The sequence below is a fragment of the Chanodichthys erythropterus genome, chromosome 19, assembly GCF_024489055.1.
Source record: "Chanodichthys erythropterus isolate Z2021 chromosome 19, ASM2448905v1, whole genome shotgun sequence".
NCBI lineage: Eukaryota > Metazoa > Chordata > Actinopteri > Cypriniformes > Xenocyprididae > Chanodichthys > Chanodichthys erythropterus.
The window spans coordinates 32,164,678-32,186,945 of record NC_090239.1 but is presented as its reverse complement, the minus strand read 5'-3'; the positions used below and the strand labels follow the sequence as shown (position 1 = coordinate 32,186,945).

Below are 22,268 nucleotides of genomic sequence, written 5' to 3'. Positions count from 1 at the left end.
AGACCAATATGTTGATCCAGGAACATGTCCTAGTTGGCAAAATCACGGTAATTGTGAGTGATCCATGTGGAGAGCTTCTGACAGTGATTAGAAATGTCTTAATCAGCCAGCTTTCAAACATAGAACCGAGCCAAGTAATGAAGGCAATATCTGCAAATGATAGACAAATTCAAATTATGTTTCTACATGAATAAGGCAGTTAGGCATGGAAACATTCTACTCAGAGAAATAAGCAGGGTGCTGCCCAGGGTGGACAAATATGTTTTTTTTTTACAGGAACACCGTGTAATTTGGCAATCAGACGGCTAGCCTGAGTAACAAGGTAATTAACCTTATTTATTTGTGTTTAAAGTGCATTTAAGGTCCCATGCAGGGCAATTTGTTTCAAGAGCAAATCACAGAAACAGGGCCCCGCACTACGAGAGGCCAGAAGCCATCCAGTTTCATTCTCTGTATGGTCAGTAGAGGATTGATGCTTGGCCCCCATGCATAGCCCAGAAGTTAGTGTGTCTCAAGTGTGTGTGGGCTGTTGATGTGTGTTTGTGTGTGTGTGTGTGTGAATATACACTTTGCTCCTTCATTTGCACGCATCCCACACACTCATGTCGATGTCTGCACACCAAATGTTTTAAAATCGAGCAGTAAAGGCCAACAATATATGTGCGGGTCATTTCTCAAACCTCTAACATTAGCATCTCCTAATGGACACAGAGATCCAAGGACTTGTCTTCTTCAATGGCATCCATATAACTCCATTACAACTCCACTGGGGCTGTGCAAGTCATCTCAAAGGCATGGACAATTACAGCAGGGGGGCCAACAAAAACGTTTGGAGAATTCTTGCCTCTCTCTGTTTAGTATGAGCATCCATATCTGTAACCTAGGATCATTGTAGAAACATGCCTCTATCTACATTTTTGCAAAACTCCAAAAATGTACACTCAGGTATGAGTCCCATGAAACATGAGTTAATGTAAAAGAGCTGAAAGACTTTTTTGTGATGGATGATATAATCTGAAATAATAATTCTAAATAAGAAAAACATGCAGTATTATTTACACATTAAGCTGTCATAGTTAATAATAATAATAATAATAATAATAATTTTAAACAACAAATATCTGATGTGACCACAAATGGAAGAACCAACAGAAAACAATAGTTCATGCATCTGAAATATGAAGTCTTCAGAAGATTGTTAATAGATCAGCTTGGATATTTGTTTTGCATGTGCTATCAACTTACCCCATGTTTTCATACACATAAAACTTTAGTAAATGTATTATTTATTTGTTATTATTATGTCTTATTAGGTTTGTTTCAAATCTGTTCTCTGCTTAAAGGTGCAATGGGTAAATTTTAGCGGCATCTAGGGTTGAGGTTGCGAACTGCTAACAACAGCGCTCACCCCTCCCTTTCGGGGAAGCTATGGTGGCCGTCTGGCAGACACAAGACAAAGATGTCATTGTCTGAGACAGCAGAGAGTAGCCAGTGCAAGCAATGAGGTTTCTTTTTAATTCTAACAAAGAACGGTCTCTGCTTCTAATAAAGACAACGACTACTACTTTGTGTATATTCAACGTAGTGACAATGCATGCTGCCTCTAAAAACACAAACGATTTTTAGTGACTAAATGCGCTCTGTAGAGTGTTTGTCCATTTAGGGCTGCTGTAGAAACATGCTGGTGCATAATGGCGACTTAACATGTAAGGGGACCCGCGGTGTATGTAGATAGAAGTAGCTCATTCTAAGGTAATAAAAACATAACAGTTCATTATGTAAGGTCTTTATGCACCACTCAAAACATAGTTATGTAAATTATATTGCATTTCTGTCAATAGATCCTCCTAAATTGTACATATTGCACCATCAATTTTTAAATATTCTTGTGAAAAGTTTTATGTTTCAAGGTATCCTGTACAAAGGTGTTTCATTCTTATATAAAGAAACTATATAACCCTTTTTGTCTTCAGTAGTCAGAAGAGCATAGTGCATGTGTGTTGTATTTGTGCTGGTTAGCAGGAATTCAAGGGGCTCCTCAGTCCCGGAATAATGTTCATCCAGTGATTTTTTTACAAAAAAGTAGACAGCAAAGCCCAAGCTTGTTGAGAAGCAAAGAACTAGCCCTCAAATGATCCTATGGCATACACAGTGCAGTTTTGTGAATGGCAACTGCATTTAAATGTGGGAGTGATTCCCTCAAAAACCATAGCAACAGTTTGAACTCACAGTTTCAGAGAAACATGGGTGCCAACGGTTTAAGCCGTTTGATGATGGCTATTTTTGTTTTTGTTTTTTGTGTTAATAAGGGTTTTCCTCAGATCCCAGGGCTGGTAGGAGGAAAATTGGTATGCCTACCTTAAAATTTGTGAATGAAGCAAGACACATACCTTTTTCATATGATTTACTTTCACTGGACCAGGTGAAGAGAGATAATGTGCTGTTAATTGTCTTTAACAATTAGTTGTTCAATTTGGTTCTGTGCACAGTATGTAGATTCATTTTCAGAAGTTAAATTGGTTGTGGAATGTGTTTGTTACTGTAGTAAATAATCAAAATGTGTGAAAGAATGGCATTAAGCACTTAGCACAAAGTCACAACTGTTTTTAAATGCAGTTTGTGAAGTACTTGATCATCATAACATTGCTATTGCATATTGCTTTTCCAATAAGAAAGCATTTGGAGTGCCAAACTAACCAAATTAAATGGTGAACTAACAAAGAACATCAGCAATGATGCAATGAATAAATGTGTCTGCTGTATTTAGGGAATTTGGAGGGGTTTTGGATATTTCACACTCCTTTGTGAGAGCAGGCAGTTTAGGTAAAGCTCCAAATCTTTATTGACATCTCAGACACCATGAAAGTCCTTGTGGGATTCATCTGGTGAGTTTCATTACACCTTCTCCATTTGTTTCTGTAGTAGGTTTTGTACTTAGTATAAAAGGAGAGCCTGAGGATACAGCAATAAAGTAATGCATTTGTCAAAAATGCAGCGATTGATAAAAATTTGAAGGGGGTAAAGTATTATTCTAAGATCAACTTCAGGCAATAGGCAATGATTTAATGAACAATTCACAGGAATCTCCTGTAATACTGAAGCTAAGCTCTTAGTCATACCAGCAGATGATTCCTTAATAGGCTGTTTGACTACATTGCATTACTCTGTAATGGGCACAAAAGGTGATAGTTTTTTTTTTTTTTTTTTTAATTTTGAATTTTGAATTTTCAGCAGCCACTACTCCAGTTTTCAGTGTGACATGATCCTTCAGAAATCATTCAAATATGTTGATTTAGTGCTCAAGAAACATCTAATATTATCAATGTTGAAACAGTTTTGCTGCTTAATATACTTATGGAAACAATGCTGCTTTTTCAGGTTTTTTTTTTTATTTTTTATTTATTTGTTTGTTTTTTCATTTTTATGAACAGAAAGTTCAAAATAACATTTTTATTTGAATAATTTTTTAGCATTATATATTTCTTTACTGACATTTTTGATCAATATAATGTGTCCTTGCTGAATAAAGGCCAGTTCACAATGCACAGACAAACACCAACAAACACCATCAAACACTTCTGTTGGAGTTTGTTAGATCAGTGTAATACTCCTTTCTGTCGGAGTTTGTTCAAAGACTATAGAATAACACAAGACGCATCACTCGTAATGTTTTGAATGGGAGAAAGTGCAACGTGCAATATTGCAGAATAAGTCCCGCCTTCTAAATAAGAGCCGATCGCTGATTGGTAAAGTCACCACGTCACTGCAGCGGCCGTAAGATGTTCCGGTTCCTATAGAAACAGTCAGATGTGGGCCTCCAAAATGAGAATACAAAGGACACTTAGGACTTGATTCAGCCTAAAATATAAAAAAAAAATTCTCATGATTTGAGCACCTAGAAACAAAATTTATGAGACAGTTGTAGACAGATTTCATTGGTGATTTCAAATATGAAATTTAATCAAAATTTTGGCAAACAGTTTTAGAGAATTTAATATTTCCCCATTCAAAGAGATAGGAGCTGAACATGCATGCCTGGCATTTCAAAGATGGCTGCCAAGTGAAATGACTTGGGAATTTGGTTTGTTTTCACCCTACTGAACATGTTTGGTCAGCGTTTTTTTTTTTGGTTTTTTTTTGGGGGGGGGGGGGGTGTCGTGGAATGTTGAGCAGTGTGGTATGATTTTCCAACAAATGGCAACAAACTCTGACATAATCTGAACTTTCCCTTACAAAGTCCCTTACAAAGACTGCTGTTTGATCGCGCCGGCGCCTCACAACAAAGCACTGCAAATGTGACATTGCAGCTTGTTCATTATAAAAAAATAAATTCAGTCAAAAATATATAAAAGTTTAATATATATATATATATATATATATATATATATATATATATATATATATATATATATATATATATATATATATATATATATCAATTTAAATAGTACATGGTGCAATCCGTGCCATTCAGCAAGAGCACTGCTCCACTGTGGTGTTGCCAAGCACATTTTTGCTCATGTGAAGAGGATTCTTTTTTCCATCGATACTGGAACTCGTGTGAAGTACTTTACATAATAAATAATAAGTATAGCATCCAAATACATTGCGGAATGGAAATATTTGGATTTGTGCCAAAAGAGAGAGGTATAAACGTGAGATCACTGCAGGTTTACCTTGAGTTTTGTTTTAAAATAATTAGTTTTGGTTTGTTTAGCTACACATGGTTGTATAGGCCTATGCGGTCGTGTCAATAAAAAAAGGGTCACACTAAAAAAAAGTTTAAAAACTGGTGTATATCAACCGCAATGCAATGGGTTGCGATCAGATAGATGGCTAGTGGCTACAGCGCTTTGTATTTCAGGTTAGTATTTTTCTGTTTTGCCTTAATACTTTAATACAATGAAAATATATATGATACTATATTATTAATATAATAAACTTGCTTGAAAATTTTGTTAACATAGTTACATGTATGTAGTTGTGGATCTCAATTTTTCCTATTCAGATTTGACTCTCTGTGACTTATTTGTCAGTGTTTGATGGGGCAGTGTAAACATGACACTTTTTTTCTCATAGAATTCTAAATCCAACAGGCAACTTGTTTGTTGGCGGTGTCTGTGCGGTGTGAATTGGCCTTAAAAGTATTAATTTCTCTCAAAAAAATCTTACTGACCACAAACTTTTAAATGGTTGTGTAAATCTAATACATAAAAAAATAGGTTAGTATATTTTTTGCAATTTTTGCATTGTGTAATTACATTCTTAACATTAAAGCTCACTTTCTACCAAATTCACTTTACTATATATAGATATTTTCATTGCCGATTTTCCGTTAAACTCTCAAAACATATATATTTTTTTCAATTAAATCAGTAAATGCAGTGTATGACATACTGCATATACTATATATATATATATATATATATATATATATATATATATATATATATATACACACACACACACACACACACAAAGTCCCTTTGCTGCTTAATAAAGTGAGCCCTGACACGTTCCTCCGGCACAACCTAGCACACAATGTGGGCTACTGTTACAATTTTGAGATGGTGACTGTGACCACTAAAAAGAACTCCATTGGCTGACTTGAATAGTCTGGAATCTGTTCACGGAGCCAAAATCAACAGGGCATTCAGTCAAGAGAGCACAGCATCACTGCGCTTAGGTACTTGCACACTGCCCTGCATTTCAACCATACCACCATGACAACACATTTATGCAGAAGATCAAACATAGCTGGACGATGTCAGATGATCACCAAAACAGAGGTCCAGTAGCAAATAATGTCGCACATTAGAGGCACTAGGAATCTTGAGTGGTGAAAAAATAGTAATATATATATATATATATATATATATATATATATATATATATATATATATATATATATATATATATATATATATATCCCTGAACATCAACAGACGACAATCATTCCAAACATTCTGCCAGTGAGACTCTATGAAAGTTTATCCCTGGTGTGTGAAACAAATCAGCATACACTGAGACAGTTTCATTCTAGCTGTTAACACAAGCTATATTACAAAGAGTTAAGCTCCCCTGTGCCATATGAGGTCACATGGCATTGTCAGAAATAAGGATGTTTTCCAAGAATGCTAGTGTTATTCCTCAGGTTGACATGGTTACACGTGGGAAATAAAACACCTCAACAAACCAACCTGAAAGACACCTTTTACACTGAAAGCAAAGAACTGCGGAAAACTGCATGCAGACTGACAAAACAGTGAGTACTCTGTGATTGGAGACTAGTTGATAAAGGTCCCAGTAATAGTAGAGCAAGAAGAATGGCAAATAAAACCTCACCAAATTGTCAGTAGCTCACTTAGATTGATCCCAGTGACATATTTTCAAAAGCCAACACAGAATATTGTGATGGAGGATATTTTCTAACGGAAATAATCATTGCCATCATCATCACCATCATATTTGTCTTCAATCCCAGCATCATTAACTGCCATTAGCCCATTCAGAAGAAGACATCCTCTTTCTCCTCGCTTTTCAAAATGATCTTTTGGAAAGCTCAGGCTTCAGAGCACTCATCCTCAACTGCAATTATGTGGAAAATTGTTATTGAGTCCAGCTTGACTCAATACCTCCACCTAGCTCTTCTTTCACAGAAGACATTAGACTGCGGGGAAGCTTCAGGTGGAAGTCTTTGAAACCTAATGTCACCTTTCATGCTGGCATTAAACAAATACACGTACATTTTCAAGACATCTTTGGTTGCCGTAAGCACGCTCTGAACAAAAGCAGAAATCCTGATGATTTCGCCTTGTTGGAGAGTTATTCAAACCGCCAGACAACAACTTGCATGTAAATTTTTTAGCATGTACACTCAGACATCAGGGGATGATGCAGTTCGAGAGTCAAGAGACAGAACACGATGATTCACTCACCTTCCTGGACTGCCTGAAAGGGGTTGTTGGGTTCAATATATTTTATGGAGTGGGTGATTTTCTCACTCTGCAAAATGTCATCGTTGAGGCTGAGGTCAGAGATCGCCAACTGAAACACCTCATCATCCCGTGCTGCGTTCTCCTCAAAAATGGCACCTGCGGGCATGTGCAGATAGTTATCTGGGTCTTAGTGGAGTGTACAAAGAAACTGTAGCAAATTGCTAATTTGCATACAGAGGGCAACTCACTTGCTCAGCTCATCTTGCTCACAGGTCTATTATTTTACAAACATTTATCCATTTGGCAAATGCTTTTATCCAAAGCCACTTAAAGTGCATTCAAGGCACTTTTTTGTTTTATCAGTGTGTGTGTTCTCTGGGATCGAGCACATGACCTTGACATTTCTAGTGCTATGCTCTACCAGTTGAGTTATAGGAACCCTTCCTACAGAGAGCTCAGGGCTAAAAAAGGTCTAGTGATTGTTTTACTAAATATAAATAATATAAAAGGTATTTTACTCAGAACGTTTTATGTAACAAAATAATAAGTAATGAGCAAGCCTTTAACTTGAGACTAATGATTAACAAAAATAACAAAATGTGTCAAAAAGTTGCATTTGTTTGATTCCAGGGTTCAAGACAACTAACATGTTGAACAATGTTGTTGAATTATGCTGATTTAAATATATTAATGGGCTAGTTCACCCAAAAATGAAAATTCTGTCATTAATTACTCACCCTCATGTCATTCCACACCCGTAAGACCTTGGTTCATCTTCGGAAAACAAATTAAGATCATTTAAGATTTCATAAAATCCGATGGCTCCGTGAAGCCTGCATTGCCAGCAAGACAATTAACACTTTCAATGCCCAGAAAGCTACTAAAGACCTATTTAAATCAGTTCATGTGACTACAGTGGTTCAGTCTTAATGTTATGAAGTGACGACAATACTTTTTGTGCGCTAAAAAACAAGATAATGACTTTATTCAACAATATCAAGTGATGGCCGATTTCAAAACACCGCTTCATGAAGCTTAGAAGCTTTACGAATCTTAGAAGCTTTACGAATCTCAGTGGTTCTGAATGTTTATGAATCTGCCAAAGTCATGCACCCCAATGGTGAACCATTGAAATTTCGAGACACTCATGACAAAACGAACCCTCGTTTACTGAATAACATTAAAGTTGAACCACTGTAGTCACATGAACTGTTTTAAATACACCTTTAGTAGCTTTCTGGGCACTGAAAGTGTTAATTATCTTGCTGGAAATGGAGGCCTCACTGAGCCATTGGATTTTATGAAAAAATATCTTAATTTGTGTTCCGAAGATAAACGAAGGTCTTATGGGTGTGGAACGACATGAAGGTGAGTAATTAATGACAGAATTTTCATGAACTAACCATTTAATATGTTAGGTAATGTTGCAACTGTCTAAAGTAGCACTTTTTTACAGTCCTGTTCCCCATGTACTTTTTATAGTAATTGCAATAACTGGGTAATAACTAGGTACTAACCTTGAACCTACCCCTAAACCTAACCTTAACCCATGTCGTTATATTACCCAGTAATTTCCTAGATAAGTACACTGCAAGTGCTAGTAAGTGCACATACTGTAAAATAAAGTGCAACCAATAATACATAATATAATAATCATTTTGTCCCTTGCCAGTGAAGATGTTTGCAGGACATTTAGAAATCTTAAGTACTGGCCCCTTCAGAATGAATGAATAAATAAATAAATAAATAAATAAATAAATAAATAAATAAATAAATAAATAAATAAATAAATAAATAAATAGGACCCACTATATATTAAGTATCTTTAACTATGTACTAACATGCAATTTGATGCAACTTATTGTGTACATACATGTTTTAACACTGCACTGATATTTAAACAAAAATACCTGCATATAATTACATCTGTTATTAATTTCTGTAATTACATCTACCCTAGTCTAAGGGGACGGATCGTTGGCACAGATCGTTGGATGAACGTCTGATGCATAAAGCACAAACTTTGGGAAACACTTGAGTGTCTAAGTCATTATCTGATTGGTTTAATTCTACAGCAAACAAACGGTCTGTGTGGAAACAAAGCCATCTTGACGCCAAAGCCCCTCATATGTGAAGTTCACGGCACAATTCTTGCAGTAAACTTGCACAGCATTCTTGAATGAATAATTTATTAAGATGCATGCCGGTCTGTTATCGTAGGGACGTCAACTTTACATTTTCACACCCCTAAACAAAAAACGCAGAACAAAATGAACTGGTTGCTTTATATGTCAATCAAATGTCCTCTTGGGCGGTCCTTGTCCAATGAAAGCTGCTATGGAGTCCAGACCTTCTGCCGTCAATCTGAAGGTCTGGCTATGTGAGACTACATCTACCCCACCCTTAAACCTAACCACATCACCAAACCTTACCCGTATCCCAGCTCAATATCAGAAAAGGAACACAAAAAGTACCAAACAATTAATTGCTATTGTACATAAGGTAGTAGTTGAAGACACCTAATATAAAGTGGGACCCAAAATCCTTATTGTTGAGCCCTGCATTTACATGCTGAGCATGTGCTTAAAGCAACTTACAGTAAAGTTGTGCAACATGTTGCATGTAGATTCATTCATATTATGGTGGCTTAATAAATTTACATTTAAGCATGACATCTGGAAATGTTGTTTTGAGAGATTGAGAGGCCTCATTTATGTGTGGCCATCTTCTCTACCTGTGTTAGAGGAGCCCAATAGAATGGGCAGGTAGACAGGTAGAATTTGGTTGATGTATCACTGCAGTGTTCATCTTATTTAGCAGAAATAGGGGTGTCGCATCTGTTCATTCCAGTTGCCAGTGAGAGCAGCCCTGATCCACCCTGCCTGTACTAGCCTTCCAATTACCAGTTTTGGATGGCCATTGCCTCTGTAAATCACCACAACACCCTGAAAATCACTTCATGTCACCCTCTTCATTCAATGGACGGCCTTATTTTTCTTTTGCCCTTCGAAGCCGAATTTGTTCAGGATGATAACGTGAGCGGATGTGACAAAGTGGAAGTATTGGGCACTGGAGAGGCTGGAATTTGTTATTTCACCTGTGTCGTGCACCTTTGAGTCCTGACTATTACACAGCCACAGATACAGCCTGTCCTGCACTTAAAGCTAAGAGCTGGATAAAAATATTGGAAGACTTCATCTTTAAAGTTGGTGATGGAGGAGGAATTTTTTGACCTAGACCCATGCAACTGGTAGTTAAACTGAAGTATCTGAGAACAAGCTATATATAGAATTATTTATTTGCACATAAAGATGTAGCATTTCGGAAAGATTATTTCACACTGCAAAAGCATTCAACATTTCAAAGTGTAAATTCCAATGCCAGTGCATGTTTAAAACTTCTCTTTTTTTTTATAATCCCCAAGGTCTTGGTCAACAAAATGTGCAGAAAAGTACCTAACACATAAGACAAGCCAGCATCACTCATTCAGATCTGTTAAAGCTAAAGTTTTTGGTAAACGTAATATTATAAATTGTGGCCACCCAACACAATTATTTCTGGTTGATATAAAAGCTTTTTCTTTAATAAGAAGTAGTTTTGTTGAAAGGTTAATTGTTTGGTTTAATAACAAAACTACTGCAGAATCTTCAGCAACAAATATGATGGTTTAATTTCACTACTTGGACAACAGATTCGAATAAATCCTCTCTAAAATGAATGAATGGCTGATTTGGTTAATGTACGACATGCGTGTAGGAGATGCAAGGGTTTGGATTTGAGTTCTTCATGATAACTGAATAGAACCACAGCCGCCCTCCCCACCAGCCCCCTCTTCCTCCTCTCTGCTGCTGTTGGAGAGCCAAAATTATTCTTTCTTCACGTTTGGTGAGACAATCAGAATGCACAGGGTGTCCAGCGCACTCAAAGGGGATTGGTTAAGATGACATTTACGGCCTGGGATAGCTGAGAATAAGCATTTGTCCTTTTGTCATTTATTTATTTCAGCATCCTTTATTAAGATTTCCCTCACGTTCCATACAAAGTTCAATCTTATAGATGGGAGGGGGAGAGCAACCCCCACACATTGGCTTACTTTGCCTTATGACAGACGCCTCCTGTTTTTCCAACTTACCTGAAATTTGCGATTTACACAATTATGCCTTCCTCGTGAGCAAGCTGCTAAGATTGAAATAAGATTAGTCTTGTTCGTGCATTGGAACTATCGCCAATCTGAACAAGAGAGACGTTATGATCACAAGTGGTCTGCTCAATTGATATTCAGCCCGATTAGCAGGGCACATTTTCAGTGCTTATTTACAATTTATATTTCACACCGACCCTTACAACATCACTTCCTTCAGAGTCCTCAATCTGGATGGCGCATTCATTATCATTTGCAACAAATAAAGGCTTTGAACAGCTCACTCCTTACCGATGTGAATGATGGAGTCGGCTCCCACTGAACTGCATTGCAATATCCCAAAAGAAAGGCATATTATCAGCAATTCCATCTCCGCTTCTCTCCAAAGCCGCGCATCCACACGATCCTCAGATGTCAGTTAATTCCCAATGAATGAGAAAAGTACGTCAAAGGATCACAAATACACCTGTGATTAACCAAAAAGTGTGGCGGCGCTGAAGGAAAGCGCTATAATTTGAGAAACACTGTGAGGGAATACGGGGGAATCAGGAAGGAGAAAGACAGGTCGCCTGTTGGAGGGTAACGGTCGCTTCAGGATCCGGCGCGTTCTCTCCGCAGGTCTCGCTCTCGCGCGGCGCTCGCGGAGTCTGAGACACATCACAAACTCCAAACTGCGGAGGAGGGACACCCCCGCGCGCGCGCGCTCGCTAGCTTGTTCGCTCGTTCCAGAGAGCGAGCGAACGAGCGCGCGCGCGGAGAGATGGAATTCGGCGCGAAGCCGGAGAAGACAACGCTAAACATACATGCAGCTGCCTTAAGAGGACGTTATCGTTTTGTGTTCCGTCTGTGTACTTTCATTTAATTGTTTGTCTCTGTCAAAAATGCATCGTATTGACATTGTTGCATTGCGTCTCGCCACATTTAAGCGTTTTTCGCAAATAACCGTAGCGTTTTCGAATTAAAACAGTTCAACTTTTAGGAACGAGACCCCTCTGCAAGACTGCGTTTGTATAGATTTCCACATGGGAAAAGCGAACGTGAGGAGAGAAATGTGGAAAGCCGGCGGTTCACAGAGTCATCGAACGAAGCGGTAACTTTCTTTTGAGTGTTCAAGTGTGCTGTTGATTCATTCTATGTTTTGATTGATGATTTTAGCGGTCGATGAATTACAGTTAGTAAACATTCATGTAGCTGTCAATAGTAATAGTCGCTATAGTATATTTCTGTATGGGAGAAATGAATGTGGAGATGGTCTCTCAGTGATTCGTCGCGCAAAGAAGGAAACGATAAGTTTCTTTTGAGTGTTAAAGCGTGTTTTCGATTCATTCTTGCTTGTATTACTGGATGATGAAGTACAGATAGTCGCTGTGCAATGTCACGAAGAGGAATCGACCTTCCCGCGGCGCGAGACGGAGCGCCGCTGTCAGAAGTCCGTGGAAATTCTCCACATAAGGCGTATTTCTCCCTGTGAACATGGTTTCATTCGGACACGGTGTTTAGTTACTGTGAGGACGTGTTCCGGAGACGATGTTACCGATGAAGACTGGAGCTGTGGGCTCGTGTACGACATACTGCCATTTTCATGATATAGCATTTGTCTGTGTATTTCTTGCAATACATATGCTGCAATTTAAATGTATCACTGTATATAAAGGTTTGTCAGGTTGTAAGATAAATTAACTGATTTTATTCAAGCCAAAACAATATTTAATGACATTATAGTAACCGAAAGTGATTTGTACGAGATCAGGTAGAAATAGCTTCTTAAAGTAAAAATAGCATAATAGTACTTCACTTTTTATAGTGTAAGACGGTATGTGCAGTGTTTTAACAGAATGCATTGATTTCATATATGCATTTTTTTTTCTCTCTTTGAACTTTAATTTGAGGCTTTATATAGCTTTTTTAAAACGGACTTTAAGTAGTGTAAAAGAATGGGAGGAAGATTTGTGGAGAGCAGAAAGTGAATCGAAGAAAATGAACTTCAGAGAAACAGATGATGAGAAGCTCTGGACTCACTTTATTCGTCCACATCACTGAAGACTTCATCAGCAGAGACGAAACATTATATTCTTACTCTTACAATTAAAGGATATTTCTTGCGGTTGAATATGAGAACAGAAATGTCCTTTAATTGTTTGGTTAAGTATATGTGATGTCTTTCAGCACCACACACCGGTGGACAGCTCCCGTAAGCTCTGTCGGTCACGAACAGAATTACAATGGATCAATTATCAAGCTCTAAGCCGTGAACACTTTCCCTTTCATGTTCATATCTGCATCGAGCAGTATTTCAATTATACATAAACTTTTTTTTTTTTTCTTTTTTTTTTCCCAAATCTATTTATTCTTTCAATTATTCTGGTCTAGAAGCATTTGAATGAAATATTCCTATATGATTTCAATAGTATGTTGCCTTGATTCTTGTTGTAAAAAACATACTATACAAACCCGACCTCTTTTTCTTGTAGGACTGTTGTGTTTCTGATGGCAGGTATGTTGATCACACCAAATTATTCTATAAATCGTCTTGCTGAATGCTTAGCAGATCAGATATATGAAATGGCAGTTCAGCAAGTTATCTATCTATCTATCTATCTATCTATCTATCTATCTATCTGTCCGTCCATCCGTCTGTCTGTCTGTATATCTACCTATCAAAACAGTGTGAGTTTGTGCACTGTAAAAAATGGTGATTTTAATGGTAAAAGACTATAAAAATGCTACAGTGAAAATAGCTGTTAATTGGTTAACAGAAAGTTTCTGTAGCCTACTATATAGGGTCAATAACTGTATTAGATCTAACCGTACATTTAATGTCATTTTATAGTAAAATATCATTCAATTTACAGTTTTTGGAAGTGAAAAAGAACAAGTCATTGTAAAATTTACAGTAGAATAAAAGATCATTCTCAGAATCCCCTGCATGACACAACACATTTGATGTATTTTTAGGGGCTTTCACACCAAATAAGAACTCAGTTATAGCAATTAGCCACTAGGATAGGACCCCGACAGCTAAAATGCTTCGTCCCTTTGGCATTGTGTAAGGGGCACTATGGCAAAGGCCCATTGAAATATCCCTCATGTCCACCTTTCAGTCTTAGCCCAGTCCTTCATTGTACTGTTTTTTTTTTTTTTGTCTAGCTAACAGAATACAATTGTGTATAAAACTGACAAAAAGAAATAGGATTTTAGGGTAAGAGTAGCCTCCAAGGTTTGACATCACACATTGCACTCATACTGCTAAGGAAATTGTAACCATTATCATTCACACACATAAACGTCCATACATCAGAGTAAAAAGAAAATGTATACAGCATAACATACAGTAATATAAACACACAAACAAAAAACAATGACAATTAAAGCTGCAAGCAGCGATGAAAGCGCCCTCGCACCCGGGCTCACCGCCACCTGTTGGCCTCAGGAAAACAGTGAATAGTGGGCGACATGCATGTAAGCGAGTGAATACAGGAGAATTATGCCAAAGTCATTTCGAAATGCCACACTTCCTGCTGTCAACAGATGGCGCTTTGACCGTAACTGAATATTGCCATGTTGATGTCTTCAGGCCAGGACTTTTATCGAACATGTGAAGTTTGGAGCAGACTGGACATTGTATGCCTGAGTTACAACAACTTCCTGTTTATTTAGTGGCGTTAATCGCATAAATTAGCACTCAGCCAAGTGTTGCATGATTTAACGTGTTTATAGCATGTTTCATACTTCGTGGCATAATGAAATGTGAATCTGGCAGTGAATTACAGTGTAAAGCATGCCATTTCCTGTTGCCAGCAGGTGGCGCTATGGATGACTGAATATTGTCATAAAGAGGTCTTTAGGCCAGGACTCTTATCACACATGTGAAGTTTGGAGCAGATCAGACATAGTATGCCTCAGCTACAACAGCTTTATCGTTCATGGCAAAACATCAGATTTTGTCAGGCCGCCACGGACACGCCCTTCACCGAAAACTCAAGATCTTTGAAATTTATCATCGCTAAGGTCTTAAGATGATAACATTTGATGTTGATCTGGTTAAATCTCTATGAGGAGTTAATCACAGTGTAAAACATGTCATTTCCTGTTGCCTGCAGGTGGCGCTATGATTGTAACTAAATATTGTTATGAAGATGTCCTCAGGTCAGGACTCTAATAAAACATGTGAAGTTTGGGGCAGATCGGACATTGTATGCCCGAGTTACAACAACTTCCTTTTTCATGGCGAAACATCAGACTTTGTCATGCCGCCACAGACACGCCCACCAGAGAAAACTCTAGATCTTCGCAATTTAACGTCACAAAGGCCTTTAGATTAGACTGACCAAAAATAACATTGATCTGATTAAATCTCTAGGAGGAGTTAATCACAGTGTAAAACGTCATTTCCTGTTGCCCCCAGGTGGCGCTATGACTGTAACTGAATATTGTCATGAAGATGTCTTCAGGTCAGGACTCTAATAAAACATGTGAAGTTTGGGGCAGATCAGACATTGTATGCCCGAGTTACAACAACTTCCTGTTTCATGGCGAAACATCGAACTTTGCCAGGCCGCCACGGACACGCCCTTCATCGAAAACTCTAGATCTTCGCAATTTAACGTCACAAAGGCCTTTAGATAAGACTGACCAAATATGATGTTGATCTGATTAAAGCTCTAGGAGGAGTTCGTTAAAGTACAACATGTGGAAATGGCAAAAACTGCCAACATTTTGTAGAGAAAATTCAAAATATCTCACTTCCTGTTGGGTTTACAAACTTTGCACCCACGGGTTTTTTTGTAGGTATTGGGCTGTTACATCTGTCTACCGAATTTCATAACTGTACGTGAAACGTAGCACAAAGGGCGCTTAATTGAAATGTTGTAGGTGGCGCTATCGAGCCATTTTGCCACACCTAATTCTGAAACCCTAATTATATACAGCCTACAGTGCTGTAAATAAAGCTCCTTTGTTAGTTTCACCAAGACTGTCAATTGCTGTAATAAATTTATTAAATGTTCCAAGGATTCATATATGGTATCATGGTATTATGTTCTTGACTATTGTGCATGTGATGACTTATACAATGAAATGACGCTGACATGTTTTGGAGCGAAGAGCCATTAGACTGAGAATCAACAATCAGTTTAGATCAACAAGATCTATTCACTTGGAAATTGTGCTAAATGTAGGCTACCTGTACTTAATCATTTGCAAAGATGTACTGAGACATTGAGACATGTACTTAGACATTTGCAATTTGATGAAATGAATGAGAAAATCAATTCTGTTGTGAACAATTGCCAAGTGGTTTGGAGGTTTGTCCATGTTGTTTTGAGAATGTAATTTCTGTTTCAAGAAATAAGCCAAACCAATGGAGAAAAACTGTAATGTCATGTCTGTTACCATGATTGTGTTTAGTGTTTGTGTGAATGACACTGTGTGCACCTTCTATATATTAGTACCTTCTCAGCTGATGGAAAGGCTGCTTGTGATGAACTTTGATTCATCATGTGACTCTCATCACCACTATGTTTGGTGGTTGTGTATGTATTATAAAGGTACAAAACATATTATACAATAGGTTGGTAATTTAACATTAGGGGAAGTGTACCCATTAAGCCCACCAAAATCTAAATTTAGGTGTTTTTTTTATTGTTTTTTTATGGATATTGACATGGTTTGTAAGAAAAATAATTTGTTAAAACACAAGATTTATCTCTCATTTGAAAATGTATTAATTAGTTGATGTACATTTTAGAATATAAATTGAAGAAATTTTTTTAATAATGTTAGAAGTCTTACTTACACCAGCCCATGGGCTTACTTAAAGCCCACATCATGATCGATTCACAAAGTATAAAAATGTATTGATTTTAAAAAAAGTTAAATTTCAATATGTTTATTCAGTGAGAGGGAAGTATTAAAAAAAAAATCCTTTCACTAATGTTTGATTAGAGCCCTGGGATGGGTAGGTGTTACTGGCTGGGGGTCCAAGCCGGTGGTCTGGAGCCTTAAGTCGGCTTGACTCTGGAGTTGTAGATGGAGTCAAGTTGTAAGTTTGACTGGTTGTATCTCGGGAATCAAGTCGAGTTGGGGCTCCATACTCTGGGCTTACGGGGGTCTCCTAGTGGGCCCCCTACACCAGGAGTATGGAGCCTTAACCCGGCATGGCTCCTGAGTTATGTCCGGTTATACTTAAGGAACTTGGGCTCCATCTCCATTGAATTAATGTGTGTAATTTGTAGGCCCATCTAAATATAGTTGTAAATTAAAGTTGTAAGTAAGGTAAGTTAAGGTAAAGGGTTAGGTAAAAGTACACAAAGAAATGTTATCATTAAACACTTTCACTCAGAAAACTGATCAAAGTTTGTAATTAGAGGGATTTCTCATTGAAACACATTAGGTGGGCTTAAATGGTTCCACAGTGAGTAATGGTGAAAAAAGACAATCTTTTCCTTTAAAAATGTAAGATGTGTTTACAAAGAAATTCATGGAACTCAAATGTGGACTAAGCATCATAGTAATTTTCATTGTGCCCATATTGAGAAATGTTAAAAATTTTAATTCAAGTTTAGCTTATGTTGGCTAGTTTGCATGCATTTTGTGGTGCTGTACCATTTAAGCCCATCTTAAAAAAAAAAAAAAAAAAATTCTTTGCTTAATTCTTTGGCAGTCCATCTTTCAGTAAGGCTAATGGTTTGACCTTGAGATTAGCTTTGTGCGCAAGCCATTTATTTGAAAAGTGTACCTTTCAAATAAATGGCTGAAAATTGCAGAAATGTGTTGATTTCTGATGCACACCGAAAGACCAAAGTTTTTTGGGTGTATTTGTCTGAGGTACCCTTAGACGGCATGCACATGAGTGGGGCTAACTCAACATTGACAAATGTTATTGGTATGCAATAAAAAATGTCAGTTAAGTAACAAATCACTGGATTTGTTAAAATAATGATCAGCATAAAATGTGAGTTTTACCTCTTTTTTTTTTATTTTTTATTTGACTTAAGAGTTGAAAGTGGGCTTACAGGGTACATGGGCTTAATGGGTACACTTATATCAGTTAATGAAAGAAGGTATGTTACTGTAAATTTAAATTTTATTAAAACCTAAAACGTTACTGCCGTATTTTTATGGTAAATTTCTGACAACCACAGCTGCTGTATTTTTTTTATTTTTTATTATTATTATTTTACGTTACCATAAATTTAACAGATTTTTTTTTTTTTTTTTTTTTACAGTGTGTGTGAATGTGAACGTTGTTGTTGGCAGTGCATGTAACCTGTGGCATTAATGTGATGTCTAAGTATACGGGGCAAGAAAGCCTATTATAGAGTTATCTTACTGAATATATGAGTGCAACTAATAGCAATGAAAAAGCTAATGCATATGCCAGTCGAAGAATGATTTATGTAAATTCATGTGCACATGATCTAAATAAACCTTCTGCACACTAATATTAAAGATTCTTTGCTTTTATTGTCTGAGATCTTTCTAATCTTTCTCCCACCTACCCATTCTTTACTTCAAAAAACAGAATGTGTAATAAATGTTCAAACATTTTAAAATAAATAATTAAAAAAATATTTTTCTTGCATATTACTGAAACAAATATTTAGAATCCACAGTGTCAGAACTAAATAGTTTTCCAATTAACTTTGCTTTTAAAACTAACTGAATGAGCCTTCTTCCTTAAGAATTCTTGTCTATGCATTTTTAAAGTGAACTGAGATACTGTTCCAACCATGAACACCACTGAAGTGTTAAATTAAACAGGCATCGAGGGTGTTGTGGCTTCATATCTGGACCAAACAAATTACAGCTTGCTCACACATTGTCATGGAATATCAGCACAGCAGCCACAAAGCCCCAAACCCTGTCTGTGATGCTGGGTGACAGTTCCTGGCACTGGTGAGTGATGAATGCACAATTACATTGTCATTTGAACCAAACTGATGGAGACATTGCATGGCATGTTGAGCTCCCATGAATGATTCTGTTCAGTTTAAAAGATTATCTGAACGGGTGCCAATCAATAATGAGTATTCAGCATGCCTCAGTGAGCATACATGTGGTAGTGAGTACTGTTTAAATGTCCACTCCGAGGGAAACGTTGGCTCATATGAATGTCACAAAACTGGCTTGTCTGGATATATGATACAGGTACTGCATTATCATGTATATCGAAGGCACGACTGTGGAGTGTTCAAAGAAATAGGAAACTAACATCAAAGACTTTTTAAAGCTGCTGTACTTAACTTTTTTTTTTGCTTAAAAATTATCCAAAATAAATTTTTGAGCAAGTACATATCCAGCCAGTGTTCAAAACTATCTCCTTACCTTAGCCTGGTTCACAACGGTAAGCTTGTAATAATAAATCAGGTGGTACTGGTGGGTTTTCGCGGGAAATTCGAGCATGTCATCGTTTTTCTTTGCCCCATTGCATCACTTCTGTTTACATAAAGAACAAGTCTCAGCTTGTAGGCTATACATCACATATGAGGCGGATCATTTAGCCTTTTCGCACAGCAGCTGCAATAGTTAAACTTACCATTTCGATGGTGAATTGTATGGTATGATAAAATAACGTTAGAGATTAGACTGCACAGAAATTGAAATCTACAGGTAGTGCTAATACACACTAAATGAAGAGTTTGGTTCCAAAATGCCATAAATCCATTTTAATTAATTTGACTAAAAAATGTGTTTTCTTTACCAAGAAAGTGGCAAGATGAAAACCACTATTTTCTATTTCAAACTTTCACATAGCATCTTTAGGTTATAATAACATTAAAAATTCAAATCCAGATTTAGATTTTCAAAGATTTATTATAAAAACTGATTACTTTTTCCCCAAAATGCAATAAATCCATGACACCTTTTTTTCCTCCAAAATACACTTATTCCATATAATCAATAAAAAAGTTATTTTTCATATTTAAAATTGTTGAAAATACACAACAAAGTAAGTTGATCCACATATATGACAGCCTCTGAACTTGGTCAATACTAATCTTATATACAGGCATTGGACTAAAAATATATTCAGTCATCGCTCCCAAAATGAATTCAATGGGTCATCTTGTTAGTTATGTCTCCATTGTCATTACTGGTTAAAGAGTATCTGGCACCACCGCACGATTAAAATGAAAAACAACACATTTGCCGAGTACATTGTAATTGACTGCAACTACCCAGGGGCGTCGCTATACTGCAAACATTCGAATAGCAATCATGTTATGTTTTTTTCTTTCTATCAGATGTTTAGAATCAAAACTAGAAATGCCAGATTCGAGAAATTAATCATTCTTGGTCAAACAGCTTTTAAAAACTGTTCATGATTCAGTTTTGGGGACTATGACAGAAGTATGATGCGTCCGTGGAACAAGCAAAGCCTGCATTTTTTCTCCTCCCGAGTGCCTCATTTTCTTAATCGCCTTACGTAAATGATTAGATTTCAATGGATTACATTTCTTACCCACCGCAGAAACTACCACATGTTCGTCAATGCTGTCAAAATTTCATTTTTCTGTTTTTGTTGATAACAAAGTACAAAGTAGACAAGGAAAACTAGGATGCTGGGTGTATTTAAAGCGCTGCCATTACTGTTTACAATACGTGGAATGGTGCACTGTGATTGGTTGCGTGGATGTATCGCATTCTGCAGAGAAGGGAGGCTGGCGTTAGTCAAAGTTTGGAAAGATAGGGAGAAAACTTGACAGAATAATTCTTACTTTGGTCATACTTCAAGACTACAATCTTTGATTCTGAAGGACAGTATCCACACCAGTGTGGTGACTGACAGCAAACATTAGATTCATCCGCGCTGAGGATTCATGCCGAGGCACAACCCACGTAAAGATAATGCAGCAAACAACTGCAATTGCAGGTTTCAAACAGAGATGGTGACAAAGAGGCAACATTTACGGACTGCAGCTTTAAAAAGCATAAGTATACAGAGATACAGATGAAGCAAAATGGAAATAGAAACATTGGTAACACATTCATTTAGAGGCTTTTAACTAGTTGCTTTTTAGATTGCATGCAAGGATATTGGCTGTTTATTAGTACTTATCAAGCACATATTAATGTCTTATTCTACATGACCTTATTCTACATTCTTAATTCTACCCCAAACCTAAACTTAACAAATAAATTACTAACTATTAATAAGTAGTAAATTAGGAATTTATTGAGGGTAAAGTCATAATTAGTGAATATGTGTTCCCCATACTAAAGTGTTACCGAAACATTTAAACTAAATCCTACGGAGACTTCACTGATTCTAACAAGCTTGTACTCTTCTGTAAAAGGCAATCAAACATATGGTAATAAATTCACATCATTTTTATAATAGGCAAGATAGCAGTAGTCTCACTATCTGCCACTCTAACACCAAACATTTTAGAGGGGAGGTGAGAAGATGCTGCTATTATAGACACTCTACAAAACATCCATCAGTTAATATCTGGTGGAAAAATGAAATGACAAAGAAGTGATGATGGCAGGCTATATGAACATGTGCTTTCCAATTAGATTACTGGCTGCAGAGCCAGTTTCTACTTTTGTCATACAGGGATATTGTTATTTAGCTTTATGAAAGAAAACAAAATGATATATCAGGTTAGATGTTATTGTTCAGTAATGTCACATTTAAACATTAGTAATACAAAAAAACCTGTCAAGAAAATGTCAGGGTCATATTTCACTCCAAAATATAATAATAATAATTTTAATCTTAGTTTAAGCAAATTTAAACATTGTGTTCAGAGAAAACACATTAATGTTTCACAGAATAATGAGCAACATCTTTGAGAATAATAGTAAAAAAAAAAAAAAAACTCAAAAGTAAAACATCTGTTATACCAACGCAGCTGTTTTCTACTCTTAAGTTCATTAATCTATAATGATACAGTGTAGAAAGAAAGAGCATAGGAAAAGATATTGGCCTTGAACATGAAAACACTTCAAGATACACTGCAAAATATACCCAACAATCACTGATGTAACATGATTAATAACTTTAGAAATCACCATTAATATATTAATACATTTATAGTGGACACTGCCTGCAGTCTGTGGCTTCTTACGCTCTAGCACACTAAAAGCTTCTTAACAGTTTTACTTGTCCTTTTTCAGGCTGCTTTACTAATCATACGGCTTGTCAAACCCTTATAAATGATGCAACAAAATACTATGTAGTT

At 36.8% G+C, this 22,268-nt stretch overlaps 1 protein-coding gene across 1 annotated transcript in view; it reads right to left on the bottom strand.

Annotated features, from left to right (window-relative positions):
- The window catches only part of grid1b (glutamate receptor, ionotropic, delta 1b), a 486,415-nt gene extending 474,966 nt beyond the window's left edge, over positions 1–11,449 (bottom strand). The window contains exons 1-2 of the mRNA XM_067369520.1: positions 11,371–11,449; positions 6,939–7,094 (exon numbers count right to left, since the gene is read on the bottom strand). Coding sequence (XP_067225621.1) covers positions 6,939–7,094; positions 11,371–11,449 — 235 coding nt within the window. The remainder of the gene's footprint in view (positions 1–6,938; positions 7,095–11,370) is intronic.
- Positions 11,450–22,268: the final 10,819 nt, after the last annotated feature.